This window comes from Canis aureus, chromosome 18 (genome assembly GCF_053574225.1).
Source record: "Canis aureus isolate CA01 chromosome 18, VMU_Caureus_v.1.0, whole genome shotgun sequence".
In the NCBI taxonomy this organism is placed as follows: Eukaryota; Metazoa; Chordata; class Mammalia; order Carnivora; family Canidae; genus Canis; species Canis aureus.
In genome coordinates this window covers 38011838-38031194 of record NC_135628.1, presented here as the reverse complement: position 1 = coordinate 38031194, position 19357 = coordinate 38011838, and the positions used below count along the sequence as shown (strand labels likewise).

Sequence of the window (19357 nt, the reverse complement as noted above, 5' to 3'; positions counted from 1 at the left end):
GTTGTCCAGAAGATCTAGCTCAGAGAAAAAAGAAAGTGGCTATGCTAAACAACAGACTTTCAGCATAGATGAAACAACTCCATTTTGTTAGAAGATGCCACCTAGGACTTTCATAGCTGGAGAGGAAAAGTCAACGGCTGGCTTCAAAGCTTCAAAGAACAGGCTGACCCTCTTGTTCTAGGCTAATGGAGCTGAGGACTTTAAGTTGAAGCCAGTGCTCATTTACCATTTCAAAAATCCTGGGGCCCTTAAGAATTATGCCAAATTGACTTGGCTTATGTTCTATAAAGAGAACAACAAAGCCTGGATGATAGCACATCTGTTTATAACATGGTTTACCTAATATTTTAAATCTACTGTTGAGACTTACTGCTCAGAAAAAAAGGATTATTTTCAAAATATTGACAACGCACCCGGTCACCCAGAGCTCTGGGTGGAGAAGGAGGATGAGATTAAGTTGTTCTCATGTCTGTTAACACAGCGTCCATTCTGCAGCCCATGGGTCAAGGCTGGGCTGCCCTAAAGCATTCTTAATTAAGGTATATTCATTGGTTTATTTTAGACATAATGCTATTGCACCCTTAATAAACTAGAAATATAATAGTAACATAAATTTTATATGCACTGGGAAACCAAAAAATTCACTGGACTCTCTTTATTGTGGTATTTATGGTATTGTGGTAGGCTGGAACTGAACCTGCAACACCTCCAAGGTATGCCTGTAGGAATATATTGAGCCTCTAAGAAGTCCCACAATAGAGAAGTCCCCAAATTAACATTTGATGGAGTAAGCTTTGAGAAATGCTGGATTAATGTAAGCTACTGTATAAGTCTTTTTTCTTTCCACTACAGAAAAAAAGCTTTATTTTTTTTCTAATTGTAAAAGGCACACCTGCTCATTGAAAAAATAAATTAGAAATAATGATGAAAATGAAGAAGAAAAAATAAGCCTCTCTTTCCACCACCCAGTGATAGCAATTACTAACATCTTGGGAGTATCTTTATCCACAGAAAATAATCTAGAAAGTTAAGAAATCATCTATTGACAGAATGAAGCTGATGGACTGAAAAGGATAAACTAAGAATCTTGCTAATTCTGGGATCCTCAGTAAAATCTTTGACTCATAGAGCCTTTCCCTTCCCTCTCTGCTAATGGGGCTCAATTCACTTCTGTGCATTTTGGTCATAAATTTGAATTTGTAACAGGTGCCTCATTGACACCCATTTTCCCTATGAACATGCCTAATACTTCTTTATTTTACTATTTTAACAAATCAGAGAATTATTTGTTGAGCACATGAATCAACAATTAAGACAGGGCTTCTCAACCTCTGCACTATTGCCATTTTGAGCTGGATAATTCTTCATGAAGGCAGCTGTCCTGTGTCCTGTAGGATATTTAGCAGCATCCCTGGCCCCTCCCCAGTAGATGCCAGTAGAATTCCTTCCACTGTTGTGACACTCAAAAATGATTCCAGACATCCCCAAATGTCCCCCGGGGTAAACCAGGGGGATAAGATCTCCCTCATTGAAAAGCACTAGATTATAAGGATGAAAGGATGAGGGGCCCCTAGGTGTCTCAGTTGGTTAAGTGTCTGCCTTCGACTCAGGTAGTCCTGAGGTCTCAGGTAGTCCCAGGGTCCTGAGATCAAGCCCCACATGGGGCTCCCTACTCAGTGGGGAGTCTGCTTCTCCCTCTCCCTCTGCTTCTCTTCCCTGTCTGTGCTATCTCTATCATGCATTCTCTTTCTCAAATAAATGAATAAAATCTTTAAAAAAAAATGAAAGGATGAATAATCACCATATTGGAGATGACAAAAGAAAGAGAAATAGAAATGAGAGCAAAGGGAGCAGAGGAAGTTTCTCACACCTTCCATGGGACAATAAATATAGACCTTGACATAAGGCCCCAACAGAGTAGACTCTACATATAGGACACAATCGATCTATTAGCGGGCATTCTGTTAAAAGGCCAACTGAGGCACCTCTGACCAAAGTAAAAATGTGCTCCTTAATGATGGCACAGCTGCTAAGAGACTAGAAATATTTTGAGCCTTTTGTAACCACTTTCTTAAGAGACACTTTCTAATTTCTACTGGGGAAGCAAAAAAAGTGGCTTTATAAACTTAAATGATCTACTTTACTGAAAGCTACATAATATGAGAAAATGAGGCTTTTCATCAACACTAAAGAAGAAATAAGCCAACACTAAAATAAACATTTGCTATGAAGTTAATGTTCACTTGGCTGGCACAGATGGTACCTGACCTTCACACAGAGCACAGACCTAAAGACTCACCTTTGGCCCTTGGGTTCCTATGCCCCGAGGCCCAGAGGGGCCTGGGGGGCCTCTGACACCAGGCTCTCCCTGAAAAGACACAGTGAATGACAAGTTACTGATTTAAAACAAACAGAAAAACTTTATGTTGTATATTTTATACAAAATGTCATATTTCATATTAAACATATTTTATACAGATTTTCATATATAAAAATATATTTTAGGGCAGCCCGGGTGGCTCAGCAGTTTAGCACTGCCTTCAGTCCAGGGTGATCCTGGAGACCCGGGATTGAGTCCCACGTCGGGATCAATGCATGGAGCCTGCTTCTCCCTCTGCCTGTGTCTCTGCCTCTCTCTCTCTGTCTGTGTCACTCATAAATAAATGGGTTAAATCTTTAAAAAAAAAATATATATATATATATATATTTTTTTTTAAAGCCCAAACCCTTGAATTTGACTAAGATATTAATTGAACCCCCTTCTCCCAAATCACTTTCTTATACTTGACAAAGGGAGTGTTATTCCCCTTTGTTTTCATTTCTTAGTGCCATTTGTGTCATCTTCCAGCCAACTGATACGGGTCCATTCCAAAGCAGTCGGGTCAGTTAACTTTTGACAATCTTAAAAGGTACTTTTTTCAGAACTCCCTTCTCTGGAATTTGGAAAAGTGCTGCCATTGTGAGTGGAGGGAGAAAGAAGAGACAAGAATAAAAGAAACCATTGAAAGAGATAACCCCATTTTGAACTAGTTGCTCTTACTGCTTCATGCAACAAAGCTTATGCTACTTGGAGTTAAGGATGAACTTTGTGATATTTCTGCCCTAAAAGCAGTTGCCGCTGCAGGATAAGCTCTATAAAAGCTTTTCAGATTGCCCAAAGCCTTTTAGAACAGGCAACTAGCCCAGAAAAGTGGTAGGGGCTGATTAGGGTAGGCCAGCCCTTTCATTAGATCTACATGAGATGTGAATGATAGAAAGAAGCAGAGAAAAGAAAATCTCTTCATTAATCACCTTCTGTGTACCCAGAACTATGCTATGCATGTTCACATATCTTACTGGATGCAATTTAGTACTCAAGACAACCCTGTGTTATAGCGATGACTAACTTACCTAACGTCTCTGAACCTCAGTATGTTCATCAGATACATACAAAATCATACTTATATTTCCTGGTGATGACAGGAAGCAAGACAAAGAATGTGTCTCTCTCATAATGTCTAGCTGATACCCAGCTGAGTAGGTACTTGGGAAGTATTAACCCCTCACCTCAGCTGGTTTGGGTTTTTTGTTTTTGTTTTTGCTTTAAGATTGATTGATTGATTTTAGAAAAAGAGAAAGCAGGAATGGGAGGGGCAGAGGGAGAGAGAATCTCAAGCAGATTCCATGCTGAGCACGGGGCCCAACATGGGGTTGGATCCCAGGACCCTCAGAGCATGACCTGAGCCAAAACCAAGAGTGGGACACTCAACCAACTGCCCCAATCCCAGCTGTTTTATTAAAGAGGAAACTAAAGTTAGCCTAAAGCATCACAGCTATTGGAAAGCAGGACTAGGAGAACATGGTGAAGGAGGTACCCTCCTAAGTTGCTAGTACAGCCACTTTGGAAAACAGGTTGGCAGTTTATTAAAATGTTCAACATTGGGGCACCTGGATGGCTCAGTGGTTGAGCATCTGCCTTTAGCTTAGGATCTGATTCCAGGGTCCCGGGATCAAGTCCCACATTGGGCTCCCCAAAGGGAGCCTGCTTCTCCCTCTGCATAGGTCTCTGCCTCTCTCTCTGTGTCTCTCATGAGTAAATAAATGAAATCTTTAAAAAAAAAAAAAAGTTCAACATCAATTTACTGTATGATCTAGTAATTTCACTCCTGTACCCAAAGGAAATGAAGACATATGTCCACATAAAGACTTAGATATGAATGCTCTTAGCAGAATTATTCATAATATCTAAAAACTAGAAACAACCTAAATGCCCATCAATGATAAATGGATAGACAGAATGTGGTATATTCAGCAATAAAAAGTAACAAACCCGCAGTTACAAGCTACAACACAGATGAACCTCAAAAGCAGTATTCTCAATGAAAGAAGCCAGATCTAAGGGAGCGCATATTGTCTGATTCCATTTCTATGAAATGTCCAGAAAAAGCAAATCTACGGAGACAGAAAGTAAATCCATGATTGCCTGGGACCAGGAATAGGAACTAGGATAGGATTAAGTGCAAACTGGCATAAGGGATTATAAAGGGTGAGGGAAGAAAATGTTCTAAAACTGATTTATGGTGAAGCCGTACAACTTTAAATTTCCTTTAAAAATCATCGAAATATACACTTGGAATGAGCGAGTTCTATAATACATTAAATATGCCTCAATAAAATTATAAAAGGAAAAACCAGAAAGAAACCAAAGCCAGACTTTGAAGCTAAATCTCCCAAGCTCGTTGCCCTAGGTCCTGTTTCATCTATGTTCTGTTAGGAGCTAAATAGCTTATAGATTGCAACAGTGCAAAAATCATGGATTATAAGAAATGATGAAATTATTTAGCAAAAACAGTTCATCCTTATTTAACTTGACTTTCCACTTTTAAATCCTAAAATACTTCTAGAGAAAACAAGGCCTTAAAAGAAAAGGAAAAGATTTAAACATTTTATTACTGACTTGATTCTTTTAATCCTTGTTTTCATAATTACCGTTTTCCTTGTGCTTACAGGCCACTTTTATGATTCTGGTCTCCTGTCTCCATCTCTTTCACATAGTACATGGTTCCTTTTGAGACCACAGGTACTAATTATCTAACACCTCTCCTCCTTCTGATTCCCAGCTTTGAGTGACCCCATGTTTCTCCCAGCTTAAATAATCACTCCTATCATCAAGAGCTCCAAGTAGAGAACACAGCTTGTCCTGTACCACATGCATTTCTGTTGTCTCTCCTTTCTTGAGTATCTGATATACCTTTAGAGGGAGTATCTGTAAGTTCACGGGGGAAGGGTCTCCAGCTATACCTGACTGATTCACACACTTGCTGCATTTTGACACCTTCCAGCAAAGCAGAACCAAGATAAACAGTTCAATACATTTTACCCAGAAGCATTGAATGTTTTTATCAAAAATAATTATCTCTTTGCCTGGTTACTTTGAACCCCACCCCAGATACAATGGTTCCCTCTCTTGTGTTTCTATTCACCTCTGCCCTTCTGTGGTGAGGTTGGAAGCACAGGGCTGCAACCCTGTGTGGTGCAATGGGGAGTACACAGGCCACCCAGAAAGCATGCTGCTAAGAAAAATAGAACCTATATGTGAGCAAGTCTCTAAATCTGACAACCAGAGGGTGTAGAAACATGTTAACATCATAAGATTAGCATCTACAGGACCCTCAAAGACAAGGAAAGCTCAAGGAAAAAACAAAGGATGACTAACCTTTGATAAAAAGAGATTTAAGAACCATCTCAATCGAAAGCAACGTGTGGATGTCATCTGGATCCCAATTCAGACAAACTAACTGTAACAAATTTGTAAGACAAGCTGGTCAGTTCGAACCCTAGATATTTGATGACACTAAGGGATTATTCATGTTTTCGAAGTTTGCTAATGATATCTCAGTTATGTTTTTATAAAGAGCCTTTATATTTGAGAGACAAATGCTAAACCTTTCTATGGGAGATGTCCGGGATTTGCTGTGGAGTAATGCAGTGGAACAGGGGGAAGAGGAGAATGGAACAAGATTGGCCACATACTGAAAATTGTTGAAGTGTGACAGGTAAATGGGAGTTCATTTTACTAGCCTTTCTACTTCTATCTATGCTTAATAATTTTCATAATACAATGTTCTTATTTTTTTAAGATCCACAAACAATATCCAATAAAAATCTCACCAATAAAAGTGAGGAAAGGTTACCATGATGTTCACCATTAATAAGGAGAAGAATACAAGATTTTAAAGATAGAAAGACGGACAAAGGATTAAAGCACACAGGTGGATTCAGTATCATTAGAACTTACATGTCTTTCATGCATTCTTGGTATGTCTCAAAAGTTACATGTCTTTTAAAAACTAAGAATATGGAGACAAGGTAGAAGATTTTTTTTATTGAGTAATATTTCTGTTAAGAAGGAATTCAATACAGTTCAATTCATGATATTTTTTAATGATAATTTTAGTTAAAACTTCCTTCTCAATTAGTGTTAATCATACTAATACACACACACACACACACACACACAGACACCAGATGGGAAAGCAAATGGGAAAAACAGTTGAAATAAGTTGTGAGTGTACTTTAGGCTAGCCTTGTCCATGCTCATTATTGCTACTCATTCCCTCTCTTACTCAGTTTCCCTAACTCTCATCATGTAGAAGAGTCTGAAGGCTGAGTGCAGACCTTGTAGACATCTTATTGCCCTTTCTATTCTTGAACCATGGCCAATGAACTTTAATGGCATGATGCCCACATCATCTGTGGTGCAACAGTGTTTACCTCAAATAAACTCTCCATTCTTATCCATATAATTGTTGACATATAGCTCTGTTTTATCTATCCAAACAATTTTTGGTAATCTTTTCCCCTAGGTAAATATAATCTGACATATGCACTTATTTATCTGGGAGACACTAAACCAGTCTTAGCTTAACATATTCTGCAGATGTTACCGTTGGTCTATAACATAGTATTAGGGTTGTTTCTCGGTGTTTCTGTACCATACTTTTTAATAGATGGGAATATCAGGCACTTAATGAGCTATGTGAATCCACAGAGACAGTGTCTCTCTACTATGGTGCAGTCTTAAAAATGTATTATGTCTTATGTTCCACGGGCCATGTGCCCATAGAAGGCCACAACACCCACAACACCGAGTGGATACAAGAGGACCATGGTCCAGACTCGCTTCACCACTTGACAGCACCCAGTCTGCCACAATGCAGCACCAGTGGTACCTAAGAAGTGCATTTACCATGACATTTTCAGACGTGTAGTTTGATTGTCAGGGATGACACGACAATCACAAATAAAAGGAATTCCGACAGGCACTTGCACAGCTGGACTTAGCTTCCCAGGCAGGCTCTGAGAGTTGTTGGAGCCTGCAGAGGGAGCCCTTGCATTAGGAGATAATAAACAGCCCTGACAGCAAATTCTAGAGTTGCCATTTTTTTTTTTTACTATATCCATCAATTTCATAAGACCACATAGCCTAAGTCCTACCTCTACCCTCCACAAAATGAACAAACAAACAAACAAGCAAAACTGTTTAGATTGCCCAGAGTTTCCTTTTGGCCCACAAAAGGAATTCTAGACTTGAGATACTCCTTTCATTTTCACAGGAAATGGCACCTTTAGAACAAACTACCAGCAGTACTTGTATATGTGAATTTAACAAATGATTCCCTGAAGGTTTTTACCTAGACCATAACCTTGCAGAGTGGTTGATTTCAACCCCTTTAAAATCATGCATAATCTTATGATGGTCCCAGTCATCATTCATTGATTAATATCACAAATTTAATTTTTTAAAAGATAGGAAAAGAAACCAAACACACTATCCCATTCATTCTTTTTTCTCATTGGTAAACCTTTGCTTTGGTTAATATTAAAATTATAATTAATAATAAAATAAACAATTAAGACTTATTAAATTTATTATATGGCAGGTACTTTTCATTCCTTGTCTTATCCTATCCTAGCAACATCAATTTACTTCATTTTATATGTAAGGCAACTAAGACTTCCAGATAGGATACATGATTTTTTTAAAACCATGTAGCCAGCAGCAATTCACACCCAGGTCTGACTCCAGAGTGCATCTACCATCCTGGTGTTGGCTGGAGCTAGATGCAAAATGCTAATGTATCCAGAGACTTTCTTCCAGCTACCATCTGATGCAAAGACCAGGTCTCTGTGGCTGTGAAAGTCCACTTCCTACATTCAATCACACTCTCAAGGATGCTCAAGAAAGAATCCTCATGACAAGATCCCTATGAGGCCCTTGCCACTAGCATAGTGCCCAGCTGTCTCAGGCTGGCCTCTCCATTTCTCTGTCATTGTCATGCTCAGTTTTGTGGTTTACTCCAATGTTTTATTTAGTCTCATCCCAGATCTTCTACCTATACCAATTCTTATGTTCTCTGTGTATCCATACTGCAACATACTTGATTTGGCAGAGTAACACCATCACGTGCCGTGATGACTACTACTACTTTAGACATTATTCCATTAACTTCTCACAATAAACCTTATGTTCTCTGTGTATCCATACTGCAATATACTTGATTTGGCAGAGTAACACCATCACATGCCGTGATGACTACTACTACTTTAGACATTATTCCATTAACTTCTCACAATAACCCTATGAGGTGGGTATCATTGTTCCACACCACAGATGAGGAGGCTAAGTCCCAGGGAGAGTCAGTAACTTGCTGAGGTCACACAGCTAGGAAGTAACAGAGGTCCAAGTGGAGCAGTGAAAAGGAAACAATCCAGTATACCTTTTGTGTTTTATGAGATTTAAGTATAGTGTTTGAGAAGATAGTGCTCTTAAAGACAAACAAAGCAGCCCAATTGGACTGTCTCCCTCCACCCCCACCACACATGAAGACAAGGCTCTAATCACTGCTTCACCTTTGGTCTGTGCCAGTTAAGTCCCTGTCACTCTTTGAGAGAATGGTAGAAGCATGTTACAGTTGTTTTAAAAGGGACTTCATGCTTTCGTACTTGGGAAACAATGAAAAGCAAATTGAATTCACTTTGAAAAGAATTAGATCTTAAGAAATGTCCAAGGAATAGCATTCAAGAATCTACTAAATGATAAAACCAAGGAATGACTGAGTTTCAAAATAAGTTGTAAGTCAAAGCGATGATTAGCTTTAAATTTCAAGATATTTAAAATAATTTCCATTCTTCCAAATAATTTCTCTCCTAGAACTTTAATATTAACCTCAAAGCAGCAGTATCTCAAAGTCCACGGTAATTTAAAAACTTGATTTAGGAAAGGGTGGTGGGGATGACAAAACATGAGAGACTCCTAACTCTGGGAAACAAACAAAGGGTAATGGAAGGGGAGGTGGGCAGGGGGATGGGTAACTGGGTGACAGGCACTGAGAAAGTCACTTGATGGGATGAGCACTGGGTGTTATACTATATATTGGCAAATCAAAAATAAAGGAAGGAAGGAAGGAAGGAAGGAAGGAAGGAGGGAAGGAAGGAAGGAAGGAAGGAAGGGGTGGTGGTGGGGAATAGGAGAGGAAGAGGGGGGAATTGGGGGAAGGGGAGGATTTGTCGATTGTTTCTTTTCTCAAAATCAACTAATCAAGATGAACAAAAGACTCCCCTGTGCCAAGGTGCCAAGAATTTCATTGGAAGGGGAGAGAATCTTTCTTATTTAGCTGCCTTAGGAATCTTAAAAGTAGAAATAATGATATTGTCCATAATGACAGAGAGAAGGGAAGTCTCTCTTATATTGATATTCAATATAATTTCCCACTGTGGGGGAGCTCCTCTAGTCCGAAAGGCTGAAAATAAAAAATGTGTTGATGGTGATTTGGGTGGCCAATGTTAAGAGGATTTAGAGTGTGTCTCCAGGGCTGAAGGGAGAGGAGGGAGGTACCACTGGGGAGAGAAATGCAGAGCTAGGAAAACAACAAGGAGAAATGAAAGCAGCCCTGAAGGTCACTAGACAGACGAGAATAGAGCTCTGATATTAAAGAACATGCATGGAACTAAATTGGGGAAATAACCTTGAAAAGTCACCCATTCAAGTTTTCCTGGTCTTGAATGTGACCTTTTCTGAAATCTAAAGGTCAAATTGCCTGGCATTTTAACTTGATATGGCTCTGGCTTTCATTAGTCCTGGTTTTGAGCTGATTGTCCTGCCTGTCACAATTTTGCAGTCATATTATGGGACATGGGTTTCTTCAACCCCAACTTGGAGTCGCAGACCCTTCACTGTTGGGTCTGTACCTGAGGCCAGCCCTCCTTGTCAGAGACTGTTCAAAATGGAGCTTCCTGTCCAGTCCATGTCCACCAGTGGAATCCACAAATTCCTACTACATCTCCGTGTGAATTGCTCCTCTGTTCCGCCACTGCCTGTCGGTGGTGTGCACATATGTGAGCCATCGCAGAGAACAGAGGGGCAATTCAAATGCTGGGAACATTTTTAGAATAATGATACTCGGTGGAATTTCACAGAACTTTGCATTTTAATTTATGACTATGGGCCATTTTTGTCAAGTAAAGCATGTATTTACAATATTCAAACATGTAAAGCTTTTGAAAAATGTTTAACTCTTTTGGGTTTGGGTTTATGTTTCTTGTTAATGTTTACATGATTTAAGTTTTGATGATGGGAAAGCTGGGATGGAAAGAGAAATACTCCCACTGTATGCTAAGCGAAGCCAAGATATTTGGAAGATAGACAGCTTTGAAGATGAAGCATCTGCAGAGCAGAGAGGGTCAGTCTCTCTGCTCTGATTTATTCATCCATTTCGTTTGCATTCATTCATCAATATTCATAGTCTCCCTCTTACACGTAAACACAATATAGTAACAACACTGTTTCTATTGTAAAGGTGTTCAGCCTTTCTGCTTCCTGATTTCCTTACCTATAAAATAAGGGAGTAGTTTATAATGCCTTGATATTCTGGAAATATTTAGGTAGTATATAATGTCCATTTACATAGTATACAACCATAATAGCAATGACCTAATGTGGGCTTTCTGCCCACAGATGTTATGCCAACCACTTGATGGCAAAGAGGTCCTTGAGGGCCCTACCAGGCAGGTTAGAGTCCCTCTGTGCAAGGACTGGGCCAAGCTCACTTGCTCCAAAGCTTTAGGGAAGAAATGGCTTCCTCTCTGGTGAACTAGCACACTGAAGGGGACTGAGAGAGGTGCATGATAGGATGCACCTGCCCTCATGGAACTCTGGAGAGCTACTCCTTGTATTTCTCCCCCAGATATGTCAGTGGGTCAGGCCCTGGTTGACACGCACCTCATGAGCTTTTGCAGGCGGAAATACAGGAGCAAAGAGTTAACTGGGCTTCTCAAAGGCAGATGAGGATCACATAACAATTGTCCCCAAATCACAAAGGGTCCTTTTCGTCTGTAGGAGTCTGGTGAAAAAGTGCAGGCAGCATCAAATAAGATCTTTGAGCTTGGCTTCCTCATCAGCAAACAAGTCTGGGTCCGGGAACCAGACACTAGATGAGTGCTTCCCGCTTAGCAAAAAAACAAATTGTCAGTTTCTCTTCCAGCCATGTTTCAAAAGCAGATTTTAAAGATTTATTTATTTATTTATTTATTTATTATTTATTTATTTATGATAGAGAGAGAGAGAGAGAGAGAAAGAGAGGCAGAGACACAGGAGGAAGGAGAAACAGGCTCCATGCAGGGAGCCCAACGTGAGACTTGATCCCGGGACTTCAGGATCGCGCCCTGGGCCAAAGGCAGGCGCTAAACCATCAAAAGCAGATTTTAAAGCTATATCTACTATCTACTTAAGTGTAGTTTTTACAAGAATTTTAGAAGTCTTTCAGAAGCCCTTGTCAAAATTTGGTTACAATTAGAGTAATTGCATATTCTATGCAATTGCATACTCTAACCACTGATGTTATTTGGAAATTCTTCCACTTGGAAAAAAGCCAGAGAGCACCACAAGGATGCAAGATGTCAGGGACTGCTTCTGATATGTTTTGAAACATAGAAGCTTTGATTCTAAAGTCTGTGTCATATGCTAAACACATGTGCCCTTAACTAAATAGCACAAAAACCTACCATAAATTGTCAACCTTAATGGTTTCCTCATTTCAAAACACATTGGTTTTGTAAGTTAATGCTCTAAGACCAATATTTTAAGGTGACTACACAGAGTTTAAATGAAAAACATATCAGATATATATGTCTATACAATTGCACACACATACACACACACACACTCCCACAGACTTACAATTTCTCTGTTATTTTAAGTCAGAATGAAAGGAGATGAATTTTGCATGCATTTGAGACCAGGGTTTTTGCTACCATTGACACCATTTTGAGGGTCTTACCTCCACTTTATCAAACCAGAAGGACAAAATTAGGTGGAATTAAACTTTTCCAAATATCTTTCTTTCTTCACTTGCATGTATGTGTTTCTAAAAGTTCTCTTTAGAGAAAGGCCACATAGAGACTTTAAGGCCTCTACTAAAGATGAGAGATGATATTGAAAGTTATTTAATAACTTTTTAGAATTTCCTTTATTTGCTTTTAGAATTTCCTTTATTTTCAAGTTTGTGATCTAAGATCTATTTCCAGGAAAATACATTTATTTTCCCAGCAACCACAGGAAGAGGTCAAAGAGAAAAAGAAAAGGCAGCTGAGAGCATGGTGAGGGGACAGGGAGACAGAGGCAGGTCCTGGCCAATATTTCCTCCTCCCCACAGCCAGGAATGAGCTGTCAGCTTCTGCCTCCACTCAGCCTCCTGTGTGGGCTAACAAAGATAATGAGTCTCACTTAGGACATATCTCTGGCAACATGTCGGTTGTTTAAAAAAGTAAAATAAGCAGCATAAAATTCTGAAGAAACACGCTTTTTCTTTACTTTTCCCCCCTAAAATACATACGATAGCAAAGACACGGGACTTTCAGAGAAAACCAGTATACGGAATCATTTAATTCACATTTTAGTTTGTATGTTAAATAACCTGATGTGGTGGAAGACTTACAAGAAACAAATCTTACAATGTTCTCTGTATGTAAATGCCTGGCTTTTTTTTTTTTTAAGATTTTTATTTATTTATTCATGAGAGACACAGAGAGAGAGAGGCAGAGACACAGGCAGAGGGAGAAGCAGGCTCCTCACAAGGAGCCTGATATGAGACTCATCCCAGGACCCTGGGATCATGCCCTGAGCCAAAGGCAGATGCTCAACCTCTGAGCCACCCAGGCATCCTGGTGCCTGGCTTTAGTATCATTGGTAAACATAAAACAGTAGCAGTGGAAACATAAATGATCATGTTTCCATTTTAATATTAATACATTCCATTATACGTTTAATATATTTTATTTCATACTGTATGTTAAATAAGTGTCTACTTTCCTAACTGAAAGAATATTTATGTAATCACAAAAGCTGTTACCAGAGCTCCACATTACACAGAAAACAAGGTTTACATACTGAAATGTCTTCCTAGTTTTACATTTTAACATTTTCAGATTACTATGCTTTAGAGAAAAAAAGAATACTTCACTACCCAAATTCAGCATGGCTTATTGACACTGTCAAGGTGTGTTAGAGGATTGGATTCAGCTCTGAGTCAGACCAAGCCAGAACCTTGATAAAAGTATCTCACGTATGCTATTGTGTACAGTTTGCACAGTAAACTTTCAGACACCCTTCCCCTGGGCTCTCATGATTACCCTAACAGAGAAAGGGAGGAGTCAAGGTGTCCTTCAATGACAAAATTTAGTGCCATCGCCTCTGAATTTTCATTCTACCTAGGAGAAGGCAAATAGGTACCTGCCCCCCCCCCCCCCCCATACAAAAGCATTGTCACTCCCACGTGCTGGGGCAAAGACCAAAAAATCAAAAAAGGAACTTGACATCGAGCAATTATAACATCTCTCCCCAATGACCCAGAAGCACTTGAAAAACTAAGTAGATATATTTCTAAGGACATATTTTCTCCCTAGGGTAATGTTGCTCATTCATTCAACATGTTACAAAGCTCCTATTGGGTGGCATGCCTACTTCTGGTGCCAGAAATTTAGCAGGGCACAAGCCAAAGAACCTGCCTTCAGGAAACCTAATACTCTCAGGAAATAGGCAGAACAGTAAATGAACAAGATGGTTTGAAAAAGTGATACATGCTAAAGAGGAAATACACAAAGGGATGTGATAGTGATGAGTGAGGGAAGAGAGGACTGTTCTTTGTTTAGGTGGTCAGGCTCAGGTTAGGTGAGATTTGAGCCATGTCCTTAAGAATAAGCCATTTTGACAGAGCCAAGACCCAGAAGCAGGAATGAAATGAAATAGGGCAGGCCAATGTAGCTTCCAGGCAGAAGGCAACAAAGGAGAAAGGGGGAAGGTGCTACAAGCAGGTCATCAAGGGACTCACAGGCCACAGAAAGTGGTAGGCTCTTGTTCTAAGTGGAGAAAGAAGCCATCAGTGTTTTTTGAGAAGGAAAGGGATATGATCTAATTCATGCTTTTAAAAGATCACTCTTCCTGGCAGGTAGCAGAAGGGCCAAGGTAGAAGAAGAAGAAAGGTCAATGAAGGGTTTTGTTTTGTTTTGTTTTTGTTTTTGTTTTTGTTTTGTTTTGTTTTTAATAGCCCAAGCAAGAGCTGATGGTGATTTGCCCTGGTGAAGCAGAAGGAGAAAAACAGCTAGAATCAAAATATATTTTGAAGAGAGAACTGACAAAATGTACCAAAAGACCAGACATGGAGGGAGAGGGAAGGGAAGGGGCAAGAATGATTCAGGTCTCCTGGCTTGAGCATGAGGTAGGTGGTGCCGTGTACAGGCTTAGGAGGTGACAATTTAAATTAAATTAAATCTTGGACCCTAGGTTAGAGATGTCTGCGAGACGTCTAAGAGAAGTAATATGGTAAGAAGCTGGATATAGACAACCAGAGCTTAGGGGGAAAGACAGAAACTTGAAAGGCGTAAGCACATGAGTAGTGGGTAAAGCTATGGGGCCAGATGAGAACACCCAGGGTAAGAGATGTCTAGAGGAGGGCAGAGGGCTCTGGACCAAACTCTGACTTTACAGAAAACAAAGCAGCAAAAGAACGTGAGAGTTGCTACCAGAGAAGCAGGAGAAAATGCGCAAAGTTAATCTACATGTTCAAAGTAGTGCAAGTTCCCCCAGGAAGTCGATAGGTGAAGATAACTATCAATTCTTTAGACACTACTACCCTCTATTACGTCTGATTAAAAAAAAAATCACCTTTACCAAAATCACTTTGGTAAGACATCCTTTTTAGAAGCTACTATGTAACCTACTTTAAAATCTTACCTTTGCTCCCGTGTCCCCCACTCCACGCAAACCCATTGGTCCAGGGGGTCCTGGTAGTCCCCGAGGTCCCTGAGATGACATAATAAGGGAGACAATGAGTGTCCTTGTCATGTGCAATGTTAAGAAGGAAAAAAAGAGAAGGAGGGAGGGAACGAAGGAAAGAACAACAATGTCCACACTTACAGCCACACCGGGGTAGCCATCACCTTTGAGTCCTGGAGCACCCATGGGTCCCCGAGGTCCTTGGGCCCCCTGTGTAAATTCAACACCAGATCATATCATAAGACTAAACTATGAAATACCTGGCAAAACGTCAGCACAATACCAATTCTATCTGGCAACGTGCAGTTGGTAAGTGCAGAGGAATGATTTGAAAAATTTGAGAAGGGAGTTCTATCACAGATGATAACTTGTTCTGAGTCTCTCTTTGTAAGTCTTACCCATTTGCATTTGGTGGGAAGCATGGGATGAATATAGGGAATATATGTGAACTGCTATAAAATCCTCAATAGGAAACACATTCATAGGAATTAAAAATGACTGATTACTGATATTTTAATTTTTAAAATTTAACTTTTTTGTATCATAAATTGTAGAGAAGTATAAAAATGAGAAATTTTAACATGCATAGTATGAGAAGAGAAGGAAAAAATACATAGCAAGATCTCAATTGTAAAATTTTGAATATCAAGTAAGATAACTATATGCTACCTACTGTTATGTTCCATTTGTTGTCCTCCCCAACAGGGCCGAAATTACACAGGGAATAAATAAGCCCAAATGAAAATTAAAAACAAATTAACTTCTGAGAAGTCACTTCTCAGAAGCACTTTATTGTGCTATTCCAACCATCTTTAAGGTTAAAGCTTTAAACATCCACATGGACACATCCCAAAGTAAGAAACCCATTTCTTTCCTTGCTTACACAAGAAACAGGCCAACAACAAAACAAAGCAGTAACAGCTCCCTGGTTAAGTTGAAAGGAAAAGAAAACTGGAATCAAAATTCACTTTCAATTTTTATTTCTAAGTTTCAAGCAGATTATCAGCAGCTGTTACTGTTTATCCTCTGGCACCCACACTGGGAGAAAAAAAATGTTAAAACATTTATAATTTACAACTAAACATTTTTTTTCCCTAGAGATCTTTGTCCTGCCTCCTGCAAAAATGTCAGTTACCTCATTACTTCTAATGTTAATAGAAAACATCAGGAGCAGGGATAAGGGATAAGGTTCTGTCTCAGATTTTCATTCTGGACCCCTCACAACACTTTTTTTTTTTTTTTAAGATTTTATTTATTTATTCATGAGGGACACACAAAGAGAAAGAGAGAGGCAGAGACACAGGCAGAGGGAGAAGCAGGCGCCATGTAGGGAGCCTGATGTAGGACTCGAACCTGGGACTCCAGGATCACGCCCTGAGCCAAAGGCAGGCGCTAAACTGCCAAGCCACCCAGGAATCCCCCCTCACAACACTTTTATAGGTAGAATTTTTGTCACTTGGCCTTGATGCACTGGATTCAAGAAAATGGCCTGTGAATGAGTTCTCTTTTAAGAGTCTCTCTCATTTGACAGGAATTAAGGCAGAAATCTTAATCTGGTATTTTGTAATGGGCTTTAGGGAAGGACCTGGGAGCTCCCTGAAGTCCTATGCAAAACTGAATTATGGGGACACCTGAGCGGCTCAGTGATTGAGCATCTGCCTTCAGCTGAGGGCGTGAATCCAGAGTCCTGGGATCAAATCCCACATCGGGTTCCCCGCAGAGAGTCTGCTCCTCCCTCTGCCTATGTCTTTGCCTTGCTCTCTGTGTCTCTCATGATTAAATACAGAAAAATCTTTAAAGAAAAAAACTGAATTACGTTTCAAAACTTCCATCGGACATTTCACCTTTCAAAAGCTTATAAACTAGTGCATTAGGGAAGGATGGCGGAAAGAGTATCATTAGAGGCCAAGGGATTAGAAAAGTGATAGAGTAAAGAGGTAAAGAACTTCAAATACATCACCCACAATGCCAAAAAGAATCAGTAAAAAAAAATGGGAGGGCAGAGAGGGCCTTCTAAATCGAGGCTGTACATTTAACTAGATTTTATTTCTACAGTAAAGAATAGTATAAGTAGAGAGAAGTAACTTTAAATCATGGAACTACGAATACGCAGATTCAGAATGTTATCAAACTATATGAAAATTGCCATCCAAACATTCTTGACCAAGGCCATATCTGCAGTTTTAACATTAGGAAATTTGCAATTTTCTCCTTGTGTCATACATAGCTTGGGTTGCCATGTGCCTCAGGGTCTGGGGAGTAGGAGGACTACCTTGTTCTGGTTTCCCCTGGACTTGCTCTGTTTCAGCTTGCAAATCCCTCAGTCTGGGAATCTTGTGTGTCCCCAAGTAAACCAGAAGATTGTCATTCTACCAAGGACACTGTTAAGTGATTAACAGCAATGGAAGTCAGGATCCTCCCTTGACCTTCAGAAGGGGCACTCCAACTTAATAACAGTCTATAGTAGGTTGTGCATTATATTTCAGAGATGGTTCTAAGTTTTCTTTTTTGAAGCTTGAAAATCACTGATGTTAGTACTTGATCTCTTTTATCCAGAAGAGGCAATCTGATAGCACTAAAGCCAGTTTTGAAACCACATAAAAACATGCTACTAATTCAATAAAGTGCTGATTATGGAGCCCTGAAGCCTATTCTCATAAACAGGAATGGGATGTGTTTGTGACATTTGGAATGTTAAATTTTGCTGTGATGCTGGGTTTTTGTGAGGAGGGAAATGGTGCTTTGTTGCCATGGAAAATAGATATGATTACTTAAAGCTATCTCCTATAATTATTTGCATTTTCATTTAAAATAACTCTGAAAGATGGAAAAACAAAGCAAAGCAATTTAATTCAGTAAAGCTTCCAAACATGAACTTCCTGGACAATGTTTTGTGAAACAGATACCTAGGCCATTAACATGTAAATGAAAGAAGTTAAAGGTCATATAATCTCTTATCACAGACATTACAAAAGGAGCATTTTCAAATAACTGTTTAGTCATCCAAAATCTAGTTCCTCCACATTTGTGAGAAATGAATTATCTGATGGCCTGATATTTACTCTATTATTTTTTAAAAATATTTTATTTCTTTGTTCATGAGAGACAGAGACAGAGAGGCAGAGACATAGGCAGAGGGAGAGGCAGGCTCCCTGTGGGGAGTGGTGTGGGACTCAATCCCAGAACCCTGGGATTAGGACCTGAGCCGAAGGCAAGACACTCAACCACTGAGCCACCCAGGTGCCCCTGATTGCTTGGTTTTTAAAAATGACAGTAGTGTACTTTTACATTCAAGTTCATCAATGTAAACTGTGAGTAGAACAATCTTGATTATCAATTTATTGTGCATTAAATCCCCCTTCCTTTCTCTCTTACAGAGAGGGAAAGAAAGAACATGAATAAAGCCTACCTTTGGTCCTCGAATAGCAATTCCAGGTTCTCCTTTAAATCCAGGCATCCCTGGTCCTCCTCTGTCTCCCTGCACATTTCAAATAATGTTCAGTTTCAGGTTTTAAATGGCAGGAGAAACCATAACAGCACAAAACACAAAAGAGATGGGCCAATTTACAGAGTTTATCAGTTTCAGATCTTAAGGTAGTAGCTTCTTCTAATATATTTGAGGGGTATTTCAAATCCGAAGCAAATAAAACCTGTCAGTAAAGACTATGACAGCTGTTTATAGAAAGGTCACTGAAATAGGTGGTGATCTAGGCTCAAATATTTAGACTATAAGAATGCCTGAGAACGCTCTTAAATCTGAGTGGATTTCTTTCTGCCAGACTTTCTGATTATGAATTCCACCAGATTCTTCTGAATAAATTTTACCTGCATTTGGGTCTAGGATTTGGTGGAGGTAGTTCATGAGGAAGTGACAGGTTCAAGGCCAGGAGCAAGAAATCTGTTTTCTAATCTTAAATCTTCTGCTAGCCTTTCCTAGCAGATGCAAAAGTTGAAACAGATAATAGCTTGGGTTCTTCTAAAACTAAAATTTTGGTCCACTGGTATCATGAATTTTTCTGTACTCTAACTGCCAAAGATCCAAGTAAT

The 19357-nt window shown here is 39.5% G+C and overlaps 1 protein-coding gene and 1 long non-coding RNA gene across 4 annotated transcripts in view; one reads left to right on the top strand and one right to left on the bottom strand.

The window, feature by feature from the left end:
* Positions 1 to 19357, bottom strand: part of COL28A1 (collagen type XXVIII alpha 1 chain) — a 161424-nt gene that overhangs the window by 58794 nt on the left and 83273 nt on the right. For both annotated transcript variants that reach the window (XM_077856802.1, XM_077856804.1), the window contains 4 exons: positions 18720 to 18788; positions 15452 to 15520; positions 15269 to 15337; positions 2300 to 2368 (listed from right to left, as the gene is read on the bottom strand). In XM_077856802.1, the coding sequence (XP_077712928.1) occupies positions 2300 to 2368; positions 15269 to 15337; positions 15452 to 15520; positions 18720 to 18788 (276 nt within the window). The remainder of the gene's footprint in view (positions 1 to 2299; positions 2369 to 15268; positions 15338 to 15451; positions 15521 to 18719; positions 18789 to 19357) is intronic.
* LOC144288859 (uncharacterized) overlaps positions 1 to 19357 on the top strand; it is a 171596-nt gene that overhangs the window by 84095 nt on the left and 68144 nt on the right. The window lies entirely within an intron of this gene.